Source organism: Eublepharis macularius, chromosome 12 (genome assembly GCF_028583425.1).
Source record: "Eublepharis macularius isolate TG4126 chromosome 12, MPM_Emac_v1.0, whole genome shotgun sequence".
NCBI lineage: Eukaryota > Metazoa > Chordata > Lepidosauria > Squamata > Eublepharidae > Eublepharis > Eublepharis macularius.
The window spans coordinates 53055601-53069629 of record NC_072801.1 but is presented as its reverse complement, the minus strand read 5'-3'; the positions used below and the strand labels follow the sequence as shown (position 1 = coordinate 53069629).

Here is a 14029-nt window from a genome sequence, read left to right as displayed (position 1 = left end):
AAAGCAGGGGAGGGGGCCTACTTGGCAACAATACCATTGATTTATATAGGGGCATTATGATACTAGCTGATTTGTTTTCAATCCCCTTCCTAATAATCCCCAGCATAGCGTTGGCCTTTTTTATATCAGTCACACACTGTATCGACATTTTCGGAGAGTTTTCCACTATGACTCCAAGATCTCTCTCTTGGTCAGTCTCCGCCAGTTTGGACTTCATTATTGTGTATTTATATTTGGGATTTTTGGCCCCAATATGCATTACTTTGCACTTGGCAACGTTGAACCTCATTTGCCAATTTGACACCCACTCTCCCAGCCTCGCTGGATCCCTTTGGAGTGCCTCACAATCCTCCCTGGTTCTCACCACCCTGAACAATTTAGTGTCATCCACAAACTTAGCCACTTCACAGCTTACTCCCAACTCCAAATCATGTGACACCCAGAGCTGTTTACAAAGTGTATTATTATTATCCTCACAAAAATCACCCTGTAATTTTCACATCTGAGAAAGCTGTGAGAGACCTGCGATTGACCTAAGTCAACCAGCTGGCATTAAGTGGAGGAGTCAGGAATCAAACTGAGTTCTCCAGATTAGAATCGTGCCACTCTTTAACCACTACGCCAAACTCGCTGTCTCTAGGTATCACTGGATTTAAATTCTGCTGTTCTACTGAGGATCAACACAGCTACCCATATTAAATATTTCCCTGTGTCTCTCTTGAATCTACTGCCAATCAGTTTCATTGAGTGATGACAAGTTCCACTGTTACAGGAGTGGGAGAAATCCTGTGGACACACTTTGTCTGTACCATGCATGTTTTTGAAGACCGTTATCATGTCACACCTCAATTATCAAAGGTTTTTTTTTAAAAAAAAATAGGGATGACAGTCCACCCCCATGATCAACTTGACGGCCACTTTCTGTTCTTTTTCTAGCTCTGGAATATTCTTTTTCTGCTATGGTGCACAGTATTCCAAATGTACCTGCACAAGACACGTGTAATTTTACTAGTGGTTTAAAATTCTGCCTCTTCCCTGATGTTTCCTAGCATGGAATTGTCTCTTTATATCATGACTGAGTTGGCCTTTTCAGTGAGTTCTCCATCACAATGTCAAGTTTTTTAAAAAATGTCCCAACTATCTTGACCCTATCAGTGTATAAACCTAACAAATGCTTGTAAAGAAAACAGTTGAGTTTATGAGAGAGAAGAATATAACTCTCTTGAGTGTTCATTAATGAGCTAAAACACAATCAGTCTTTCTTAATCCTATCTTCAAAAGTAGAGACAAAAAAAATTCTGTATGTCCCCACTGATGAACATTGTTGCCTGCTAAAAATAGCACTCTAGATGCTCAGAAATACTAATAACTCTTGTCTCTACATGTTCTGTTGCTGTTATTCATCCAAGCATGGGAAGAGATGGATAGCTGGAAAGACACACAATCATTTAGCATCATGAGAGGACAAAATGTTTCTAACATCAAAAGGAATACCACTGTAAGTGACTGACCATTTTATTTCTCACTTTCTCCATTTCTCTCAAAGAAAATTCTTTCTCTCTTCATTCATTTCCCACCCAAATATACTCTATTTCTTTCAACATTCTCTGCATTTGTGTATCAATCATAAATCCATGTTTGGGGGGTTTTCTGCCTGAGCAATTTTCTGCCTGAGATATTTTCTAATGTTTTCCCAACAATATGTGAATCCCAGCAAGGGTTGCATCCACACATCCTAGGATCTTGCACTATACCAGCAATTCACAACTTGATTCTCCTGCTCACCTAGGAAAATCCAGTGACTATAGTGCAATTTCAGTGCAATATTCAATTATGCATAGATACAGATATAGCTAAAAATAATTTGTGAGATACAAATACCTCTGAATACCACTGCCATGATACAAATACTGAAAGAGTTGTCATTGAAATTTTGTTCTCAGAGAAATTTTCTAAGGAATTTTAAGGAATACAAAACTAAGACTGTTGATAAGATTAGTCAAATTTATTGGGAGGTAGCAGTTAGCTCATATATTCCTAGTAAATGTCATTCTCTGAAACCACAAACTAATGAAATAATGTAGAGTGTGTGAAAATCTGTTTTTTAGTGCAGTGTGCTGCATGTTATGAACTTTGTGCAATGTGCTGCATGTTATGAACTTCTTTGCTACCCATTTTAATTGTTTTAATTTGTACTGCCTTTTCAATTGTTATATTGTACATGGTATTGTATTTTAATCTGGATGTGATCTGCTCTGAGCCTGTGTGTGGGGAGAGCAGACTATAAATTGAATAATTAAATAAAATAAATAAACAGTGTTTTGATGTCAAATCGTGACAACTTACTTATTCAGCATAAAGTCTAAAATTGCCTTTATATTCCCTACCCCTATCTCTTCCTTTTTCAACCTCACATTTTACTTTTAATGTACAAATGTTTGCTATCACATCTATGCAGCTATTCTCTTTCTCCACTCTAGGAGAATACAGGTAATCAGTGTTTTACATTGTGAGCTGGCAACTTTGGGAAAGCTGGTTGTTTGTGACGTTTTCCCAAGTGATGAGGAGAATTTTACTTGGCTTCCACACAGTTACATGTATGCTGTGCTAATTGTACATGTCATCTGTATACAGTATTTAACAGAATGACGTGTGTATTTCCCTTACCAAGTTGAACTCTGAGCCCCATCAGAAAGCCAGAAAAGCAAAGGAGTCATAATAACCCCCTCACAAGATTACAAAATGTCAAAAATAAATGACTTCCATCCGGTTACAGGTAAGCAGGCAGATGGTAGAGTGTCATTTGTATCTCCCTCAATTTACTAATAAAATGACTATTGTTGTGATGGTTAGTGACTAGACATGGGCACAAACTCAAAAAAATTAATTACTCTGCGGTTCATGGTTCAGTGCTGATGACGATCCTGAGATCGCGAAACGCAAGGAACATTTTCTGTTGCCGAACTGGTTCGTGGTTCATTGGGTGCAGAACGGCCCCTGTTGCACTTAGAGAGCCCATATTCCCGGGGAGTGTTTTGCAGGCTCCCCTACACCCATCACCCAAGCTTGGACAAGATTGCAAAAGGGATCTTGGAGTTATACCCTCTCCAATCCAAGGCCCCCAGGAAACTTCCACTGGATACAATTAGAGCCCACCACTCCCACAGACCTGACCAAATCAGGCACTGACAATAATCAATGTGAGACCTCAGCTGAGGTGCCCACTAAGCTTGGCCTCAGAGCCAGGCAGCGGCCCTGGAACCAGAGGACATAGATGCCTATCCCCAAAATCCAAGCTCAATTATACTGTCTCTCCCCAAAGGCTAGCAAGTAGCAAGCAGCAGCTCTGTCACACTCCTCTGCTAGCTAAAAGTGAAACTCAGCCTGGGAGCCCACTGCTATTTATAAGCTGAGGACTCATTGAGAAACGCAGGAGTTCTGTGTTTGGCCTTCAGAGCTGCCTATCAGGGTTTGCCAGGATGAGATTGGAGTGCCCATGGCTACAGAACACCCCCTCCCCCTCCCTCCCCCGGGTGTCTTCTCCCAACTTGTAACCGCTTTGCAGCTCCATGGTTGGAAGGAAGACCTGCTAGTCAAGGTAAGCTGGGCTTCCATTCGGGTTTCCAGGGCGACAGAAGGAGCGCAGATAGAGTTCAGGCATTCCCCCAGCTCCGTTTCCAGGGGAATTAACTGATGGCGCCTGATTGTCTGGCTTCCCGAACCACAGCCGAACCAGGCCTCTAAGAAACGCTGGTTTGTTGGCCATGAATGATCACGAACCGCCAGATCATGATTGCGCAATTGCCAATTTCATGGGTTTTTGAAGTTCGTAATGTGGTTCGTGCCCATCTCTATTGGTGATTAGGTAAAGGGGAAGAAGCTATGTAGTAACATTTGCTCAGACTACATCTGGGATTTAGAAACAGTATAGTCTTGTGTAGGAACGACACGAGACAAGGTCTGGATGCAAAGTCTGCCCCTCCAAAATGGAGGCGAGAGTTTTATTAACTTGTATTCAGGAACTCCCGGATGCCCAAATATGGCTATTACAACAGTTACAAGTTACACATTCCATTCTCAGCCAACGAAGCACAATATTGCTGTGTTCAGACTTTTGTCTTATCTAGGAAGCATAACAGAATGAAAGGTACATCATGAGCTTCTGAGCATAGAAGAATGTTACTTAGAATGTATGAGAGTATTGTGCTCTGTGAATGGTGAGAGACTTATTGTTACACATTTAAACTACTCCCTGAGTCTTCCCGTGTGGCATGCCAACTGACCAGGAGATCAGGAACGTAGAAATGTAAAAGAGCAATTAATGGAGGCTGTGTGGCATGCCTACTCCGGCCCACATTTTCACTCTGTTTTATTTATTTAATTAAAGTGGCAACAAAGGGCCATTCTCTGCATCATTCCAAGAGCATTCTTCCTCATCCTCATTATCATCAGAGGATGTAAACGAAGAGGCTGGGTAACTAGATATTGAAGTGGTAACTAAATATGCAGCAGGATGTGGTTTTGGAATTATTAAAGCAATAAGGGATGGAATGCATTGAATACAACAACAACTTACAATAAGCACTATCAGAGCACATGTACCATATTGTACTAAGATTCCCAATAAGCCATTTGGCAGCCAGCTCCACAAAGCTTTCCACCAGGAGGGTAAAACATCTTCTTTTATGGAAGTTTGTAAGTGAGATAGTTGTTGCAGTTGCTTGCTTACAGTTTTTGAATTATCAGACAAATTAAAACAACACATATTTTTTACAGATTCGCACCCATGATGATTTAGCAACAGGAGATAATCTATTGCTGCTCTGTTATCTAAAACAGCATTGCGAAGTTCTTGTTGCTCAGAATTCAATGCTGCTAAAGCTATAGAAGTGGCATTAATAGTTTTTGCTAAATTGCAAGCTAAGTGCCTTAAATTGTTAGCATTAAGTATAGCAAGAGCTGGAACCCCTATAAGCGAGGCCCCTAAAGAAACAGCTTCAGCTTTATTAACAAGAGCAGTTTCCTCAGAGCATGTAGCATCAAGGTTGACTGAACGATGCTCACGAGAAGCAGTAAACATGGCTTTTGAAGGCAAAGCAATAGTTAAACGACTTAAACAGCAGAGAGAGTCAGACAAATTAGCAGGTATGTAATTAAAAGTTCTTGAGCCACAGGTAAAGAACCAACCTGGAGGTAACTGAGTATATGCAAAGGCAAAAGAAACATTTTCTGTTTTTGAACAATTAAGAACATTCGGTCCTACAGAAAGACAGTGAGGTTTGGATTTGTGCTTGGTGCAGTTTACTATTTGAGCGCAGACAGTTTGATTTGCTGATGAATTGGAAGCTACATAAGGAGTGTAAAGAGACATTGCAAACAATGGAAGTCAGGGCATTGTTGGACCCCAATCATACATTTGAGTATATTTTATGTTACTACGTTTCATAAACATGCTTAAAGATGTATCATTCAAAAATAAGGCAAGAGGGGTACACACAGGAATAAGGCAAGAAGCTAATAATAAGTTCATGTCGTTTGTCTGCTTTAAACAAAAGTTGGAACTATTCACTTGTGCAGCCAGCCGTTCCCACAGATTGTACTGAAGACGGTCTTGCAAAGGCTGGGCTTCAGCTTGTACAGTCATTGGCAAAGAACAGAGAAGCACACACAGAATGAGTGTAGAATTTGCAGTAATGTCCACAAAGAGGGCAGCACGATTGTCCAAAGCAGCATGTCTGAGCTCTATGAGTTCAGCATTTAGGGTAGCAATTACAATAGAAGTTGCAAGCTATTTTGCTAAGAGTTTGATGGTTCACAATGGTGAGCACTGGAAGACCATCATAGAGAGGCTGCAAGGGACAAGGCCTCTCATCACTTAGGAGGTTCACTGTAGAGTCACAGCTGGAATCTAGCATAGCACTTTTCAACAGAGAAGCAATTAATCTGCAGACTCCTCAAGGCAAAAGTTGTGAGACATTAAGTTGCAAGGAGGAAAACAGCACGGCACACAAGGAATGAGAAGTGAATTTGCAGTTTGAAGCTTTTTCCATCTGAACTTGTTCCAGGCTGACTTTTTTCCATCTCGGGTTGGCATGAGCTGGCTGGTAGGACAAGGACCTGTGGATAAAACAGAAACACACCCTTTTCCCCACGTTAACAGGGGGCTGGCCCCTGCCAGGTCTTATCTAGCAGGCTTCGATAGTATACCTGCAGAGTAGGTAACTCTGGTTTCTGCCAGAAATGTCTATCAAAGGCAGAAGCATTTGAGGAGGCAGCAGCTTGTGGCTGCAAAAATTAAGCTGATTGTACATGAACAAACATTTAACAAACATTTATGAATTTGCTGCAAAATCATTCCCAGCGTTGGAAGTTGGGACCCTCCTCCCTCCTTGTTTTATTTGTTTAGAGAGGAGGGTTTTAATAGAGCGATTGGCATGTTGTACAATCGCCTGACCTGTAGGGACCTGTAAGGGATTTTTTGAGTAATAACAATGTCTGAGCTGCTTGGAAAGAGTGGCTGGCAAGCTGAGAGTCAAGCATCTCCCACCTCAGGAATGTACACTAACTTAGCTTTGTTTGTGGAAGTGTGGGGGAGAGGGGGGTTGAGAAGAAAGCAGGCTGGCTGTGCGCTGCCTGAATATGTTGAAGTGGTGATGAGAGAAATGTTATCTGTGAATAAGAGTCAGAGAGGATAGCTGTGTGTAAAACCTTATAAGTGATGTGTGTGAATGAGTTTGGATGAAGTAACTTTAAGAGCTAAGAACTACTTTTATGAAACCAATATGCTTCTTGAAAAATAAACATTTAATTTTGTGATATCCCAGAGTAACTGTCAGTGTTATATCCCAGGAGATGGGAAAGAACATGAAATGCAGTTTTCTCCTCTGAGGAGTGGTCTAATAGAGAATTCTAAGTCTATTTCATGAAGAATAGAGACTCCCCTTTCCATGGTGGGAATCCTCACTAGAAAACTTAAGTGGTTACATGCAAATAAGTAACACAAACAGTTGAACTTTTATTTCTTTTGACTGAAAGTAAACACTTGCTAATTCTTAAAACTAGGCAGGGTTAGCTCTAGTTAGTATTTGGTTGGAAGAATGCATGCATAACCCTTATGCTTCAAAGCAGTAACCTTTTGAGACTTTAAAAGAGGAGAAGGGCAGTGGAACTGCTTTAGATATTTAAGATTTTAAGAAGAACTTACAGACCCATGCTGTAATTCACTTGGAGTTTTAGTGAGAAAGAGATTAGAGATAATGTGAATAATTAAGAACAGACAACCAATCAAACCAAAGAAGTTTTTTGAGGCAGATGACTTGGAGCTTTCAGAAAATTTCTTAGGCTCTGTGTACTTTGATACCAGGATTTCTATTGATCCTACAAGGCAGAAGATTTTTAAGACAGAGTGTCACTTATAACAGTGAAAGAAGTGTAGAAACAGAGTCATAAGATTAGAATTGATAGGGGGTGCTAAATAAGCACCAGGAAGACAGCTGATTAGTTTATAGACATAATGTGAGTTAGAGATGAACTTGAAGAGAATATTTAGTAATTCAGTGACCTTCGGTCTGAAAAACATAACTTCTTTGGAACGGCTACTGTTAGAAAAAAAAACTGTGCCGGCTGCGGCGTGCAGCGGCTTAGGAAAACAGGCACTTGATTGTAGGAGAGAGAAACTATTATCTTTAGGTAACTGAAAAAAGACATCTCCCACAAAGTTTGCAAGAACAGTCTGAAACTTGCACAGAATTACACAGGAGGTGATTGAAATCATTTTTTTTCTTAATAACAAAAACAGGAGTATTCCATGGACTAGTGGAGGGCTCCACATGCTGTGCTTGTAGCTGTTCCTGAATTAAATCATGTAATGCATTAAGTTTGTCCTGAGGAAGGGGCCATTGATCAATCCAAACAGGTTCATCAGTTAACCAAGTAAGTGGAATGGCCATAGAACCTTATTCTGCAAAAGAGAGAGAAGCTTGTAGCTGGGACAACAAATCCCTGCCCCACAAGTTCACATGGACTGGAAGAACAAATGGACGGAGAGGCACAGTCTGTGCTGAACCAGGTAGAGAAACTTGGACAAAATTAACACTCTGCCGTGCTTTCTGCTGTCCTCCAACCCCCCAAACAGTTGGACAGTCTTCTAGTGGCCACTCTGGAGGCCACTGTTGTGCACAAGTTACAGTAACATCAGCCCCAGTGTCAAGAATACCTGAGAAGGAGCGGCCGTTAAGAAAGAAACGCTGTTGTGGGCGAGCTCTGGAAATGGATGCTGTAAGACCCACCAGTGTTGCTTGAGCCTGGTCCGTGGACCCAAAGCCTCCCTCCCCACGATCACGATCTTGTCCCCCTGCGGGGAGAAAATAGGGAAGGAGAATCAGCTGTGCCACAGAATCACCAGCTGCTAAAGACTGTGGCAAATTAGTCCAGAGCTGAATCTGAATAACTCCTTGATAATCACTATCAATGACCCCTGGGACTACAAAAATACCCCGTTTAGAACTAGAGGACCTAGGAAGAACTAGACCCACAGTCCTTGATGGAAGAGGTCCTTTTAGTTGAGAAGGAGTAACCAAGACTTCTCCTGGGAATTTGAAAGTTAGAGCAGTCTGTAAGAAAAGATCCAGACCTGCACTTCCCCTGGTTGCTGACTTTGTTGTAGAAAGATGGGATGGAATTAACCTAGGGTCAGATTTTGCACTGCCTGATCCAGTGCTGTCTCCGTTTGGACCGGGGCCAGAGACCAAAGGCCTGGTCTTGAGTTTCCCGACTGTGGGACAGACCTGCAATCACTATTCCAGTGAAAACCTTTTCCACATCTTCTGCATTTAGTTTTTGGCTTTGGAAAAGACTGATTGAATCGTGGATGACTTCCATGAGGACGGGGTTGAATTGCTCCCCCTCCTTTGGCTTTGCAATTTGCCTTAAAATGTCCAGGTTTACCACAACTAAAACACCTCCCTGCTGGTTTATTAGCTTGACGAAGTGCTGCTGCCAGCAAGGTCGCATTATGAGAAGCAGAGCCAATATCCTGACAAGCTCGAATCATCTCAGCCAGTTCAGGATTGTATCCTAAACCTTGCATTGCTCGTCTACATTCAGGAAGAGCATTTTCCTTAGCTAACTTAAGCAATAGTTCAGTCTGTGCCACTTCATTTTTAAGTTGCCTTTTGATTGACTCTTGGAGGCGATCAACAAAGTCAGAGTAAGATTCATTTGGTCGCTGTCTGACCGTGGAAAAAGAAGGCTGAGATTTCCCTGATGTTGGAACTCGCTTCATAGCATGGAACGCAGCCTGAGCTGACTGCTCCAGCGTCCCTACAGGCAAAGCTATTTGCGCATCAGGCTGAGCAAAAGCCTCATATCCATAAAGCTGAGCTGCTGTGTAAGCTCCACCTGAATTAGCTCCGCGAAGAGCGCATTCCTGCCTGAACTCACTCTCCCAGACTACATATTGAGCAGGGGTTAGAAGCATCCGGAAAAGATGCTTCCAATCCTCTGGAACCATACGACTGTTTCTGATCATTGCTTCTAGAAATCCATGAGTGAAAGGAGAGTTTAAGCCTGTATCTCGTATAGCATTTTTTAACTGAAGAAGAACTTTATACTGAACTGGTCTGTACTCTACAAATTCATTTCCAGCAGCGTCTCTGTTCCCTGTAAAGTGTACTGGGCAGATAGCCAACATTTCTGTGAGTTCCCTAGTATGCTCCTCTGAAGCGTCCTCCAGAGCTGATTGCAACCTTTCTCTGAGATATCCTCCTTTAGGTTGAACAACCCGAGCTACTTTTTCAGGGAACTCCCTGCTTGAAATTCCAGCTTCAAATGTTTCAGAGTTAGAATCTTCGGCTTTAGGTGCCGAAGGAACAGAAGCGGAAGAAGGTAGGAGGTGAGGGGGAGACGGAGGCAGGACTTGAAGAGGACAGTACTGAGGAGTAAAAGAAAGAGAAGCTCCCGGGTGTTTTGAAAGTGGGCCAAGACGGTCCACAGCATGGCGACATTGGTGCCAAGTGTGTAGCATTTGAACAGGTGCCCTAGGCTCTGTATGTAGAATTCTGCCCACCTTTTCCCAGTCTTTGACTTTTAAAGATCCAGCCTCCGGGTAAGCTGGACAATATTTAGCTAGGTGGCGCAGGAGACATGCAATCTCTCCAAATGTGGTAGACCCTCCTGACTTTTTGACTAAAAAACATAATTCATCCGCATGCCTTCCCTGAGGATGCGTTAAGGATGTACCCATGCTTACCAGTTGAAGAAGGGGAGTGCACTCGATATGGGGCCTATTCCAGGCGCTGGTAGATGGGGGAGGGTCCCTGGCTGTTCGGGCGCCAGATGTAGGAACGACACGAGACAAGGTCTGGATGCAAAGTCTGCCCCTCCAAAATGGAGGCGAGAGTTTTATTAACTTGTATTCAGGAACTCCCGGATGCCCAAATATGGCTATTACAACAGTTACAAGTTACACATTCCATTCTCAGCCAACGAAGCACAATATTGCTGTGTTCAGACTTTTGTCTTATCTAGGAAGCATAACAGAATGAAAGGTACATCATGAGCTTCTGAGCATAGAAGAATGTTACTTAGAGTGTATGAGAGTATTGTGCTCTGTGAATGGTGAGAGACTTATTGTTACACATTTAAACTACTCCCTGAGTCTTCCCGTGTGGCATGCCAACTGACCAGGAGATCAGGAACGTAGAAATGTAAAAGAGCAATTAATGGAGGCTGTGTGGCATGCCTACTCCGGCCCACAGTCTTGGTAATATGAACACAAAAGGGCAACACATAATGCTTCTCGGGATTTTATGACAGTGGCACTAATGCTGTGGCCTCTTAATTTTCAGATGGCAAGACGAAGCATTTTTATTTCAGGAGGTGGATGGGATCAATTGAAATGCTGATTCAATATATGGATAAACACCATGTTGGATGGGGAATGTAGTAAGGAGAATAAACGGGTGAGAATGAGCAGAAAAAAGCTGGCTGGATCTCACCACAAAATTTGACAATTATCCATAGTTTGTAAACAATCAGAGATAAAGCCATCCCCTGATTTAATTTTTTAAAACCTTAAGTACAATAGATGGCTAGCTCCCTTTGGTAAGTTACAAAATAATAATATGGAGATAAACTGGAATGACCAGTATTTGTTGAAATTTGGTATCATCTTTATTGGGAATATAGATGTAACATGGCTTTGCTCATAAAAAAAGCCCACAGATATGTATTATTTTAGGAACATGAGCCAACCAAGAATGGGGAACAAGACTATTAATCTTATAAGAAACTTGACAGTATTTCTAAAGACCATTTGGTGATATATTGTTTCTGGTAATACAAGGAAGGAAATCAGTGGTTTAGTTGCTGCCCACTATTCTGCAGTTATACTCCTTGCCTTCTTTAGGGGCCTTGCAGCTCTAAGGCTCAAGTAAAAATTGTAATTGGCTTTTTGAAAAAGATGTCCTTCATGATATTGGTCTGGCTCGACAATATAAATTTTCCTTGCGGTTTTCTCAGTTTAAGAAAAATAAATTCTTTTCTTGCTACTTAGTTGGCCTTTCTAATGTAACACTAAGAAAGGCTTTTACTAGTGCATGCTTTTAAATCATGCCAATTGAGTATCTATTGGGCAGATTTCAAAAAATACCCGTGGAAAACCTCTGCCTGTGTAGTCTTACATTATATACTAAGCTTTACATGGATCCTTCTACAGGCTGATCTGGAATAAACTGCTGAGTCAATTTCTTGTAAAATATTTGGCTCAAATGAGGAATGCATTAAATTCTGTTTGGCTGATGTTTTCTCTCTTGTCATTCTTAAAGTGGCTATTTTTATATTTCGCTCAACCAATATAAGGAAGCAATAAATCCTTGCTAATTCTGTAAGAATTTTAGCCAAATTGTAATTTTATGTAATTTTATGGCTTTTCTGCTTCCTTTTCCTTCTTCTATTTTTTATCATTCTAATTTAAATTCTAAGTTTTATCTTACCATGTAAATATGTAATTATGTTTTAACTTCTTCAATGCAGCAGATTGTTATATGATGCATATGCTGGAATGTTATAGCTTATGGCTACAACAATAAACAATATATATAATCATAAACACCTTCAACTATAACCATTTCAATAATAATAATAATAGCAAATTTATATTGAACAGCAGAGACTCTGCTAGATACAATATGAGCTACCATTTTAATAGTTCTCTTTATTATTTTCTTGCACAGGTATCATTTAAGGAGCAAATCATGGCCAATCAGACTTCCGTATCTGAGTTTCTGCTCCTGAAATTCTCAGAGGATCGGGAACTGCAGATTCTACTCTTTGTTGTATTCCTGGTTGTGTACTTGGCAACAGTGACAGGGAACCTTCTCATCATCACTGCGGTAGCCTTTGACCGTCACCTGCATACCCCCATGTACTTCTTTCTGATGAACCTGGCCATGCAGGACCTTGGCCAAGTTACAGTCATTATCCCCCAAATGATAATAAATTCCCTCATGAATACCCAACATATTTCTTTTTCTGGCTGTGTGGCTCAAGTGGTCTTCTTTTTGTTCTTTTCAGCATCTGATTTTTCTCTCCTGACTGTCATGGCATATGATCGGTATCTTGCCATTTGCAATCCATTACAATATGAAATGGTGATGAATAGGCAAGCCTGCATTCAAATGGTTGCCAGTGTGTGGGTCACTGGTCTTTTCTATGGAGCGCTACATGCTGGAGGGACTTTTGCAAGCCCTTTTTGTTCCAATGTTGTCAATCAGTTTTTCTGTGAAATCCCTCAGTTACTGAAGCTCACCTGCTCTGACTTATATCTAATTGAAATTGATGTTATGGCATTGAGTGCCGCTGTTGGACTTTGCTGCTTTATCTTCATCCTTGTAACCTATGTACACATCTTCTCAACTGTGCTGAGGATGCCCTCTGTGCAAGGAAGGCAAAAGGCTTTTTCTACTTGCCTTCCCCACCTCACAGTGATCTCCGTCTTCCTAGTCACAGGAAGCTTGGCCTATTTAAAGCCCAAACCAAACATCCCATCCCATCTGGATTTGGCATTTTCTTTTATGTATTCCATGGTTCCACCTATGATGAATCCACTAATCTACAGCATGAAAAATAAAGAAATCCAAGTCTCCTTGTCCAAACTGTTGTGTTTGAGACACCCATCTAAGAATATAATTTTTAACTTTCTTCTATGAGTGTGCATTCTATGGGCCTCTTCTGTCTCAAGCATACTCATGTATACAAACAGTCAATTGGTACTCACTTCCCCTTGGCAGTATCCCGTATGACTACATGGATAGTGCAACAATATAGGCAGTGCTAATGAGAGATTTACTTTCTGTATGTCTTGAATCTGCAGGCTTGCTTACTCAGGTTCATAGATAGTAAAGTGTGGGCTAAGAGCACTTGTGCTATGCAATTCTTGTCAAATGTTCATACATGAAACAATGGAGGTACAGAAGTTCATCCCAGATTTCATTCAGCTGACAAAGAAATCACGCTCCTAAAGCCATGCTCACTATAATTTTCAGGTCCTCCATTCAACTCAGTCCAATGGAAGTTCTAATCATATTCTCAAATTAGAGTTCTAATCAATACTCAAATGAGTATTGATACTCATTTGTCTGGGATCCACTTGTGACTCTTTGACATGCTACCAGTAACTTTTCTGAGCACTGTTTCCTGATGTGGCAGTTGCCCTATGTTTCAGAAAAGTGGGCAAGGCTGTAGCCCAGTGGAGATTTTGGTTGACAGGTGTTTCCCACTCTGGTCACCACTGAGGAACAGAGAAGTTTCAGTCCTTCCTGTGATGCAATATTCTTCTCAAATATTAAGTGAATATGGCTCTTCTGGGTGGTGTGAATGTGGTTCTCTGAGGGCCAAGCTACACATGACGAATGACACTTGAACGGCAAGTGGATTGAGTGGAGGGCAAGTGAACAGGGAGAAATACACTTGCTGTTCAAGTGTCATTCGTCACGTGTAGCTCGGCCCTGAGAGAATGCTCTCGACTTCC

General features: G+C 41.4%; 1 protein-coding gene across 1 annotated transcript; it reads left to right on the top strand.

Annotated features, from left to right (window-relative positions):
* Positions 1-12239: 12239 nt before the first annotated feature.
* LOC129339371 (olfactory receptor 14A16-like) lies at positions 12240-13208 on the top strand. Its single transcript, XM_054993955.1, has one exon. The coding sequence runs from the start codon at positions 12255-12257 to the stop codon at positions 13206-13208; it is 954 nt and encodes a 317-aa protein (XP_054849930.1). The 5' UTR covers positions 12240-12254.
* Positions 13209-14029: the final 821 nt, after the last annotated feature.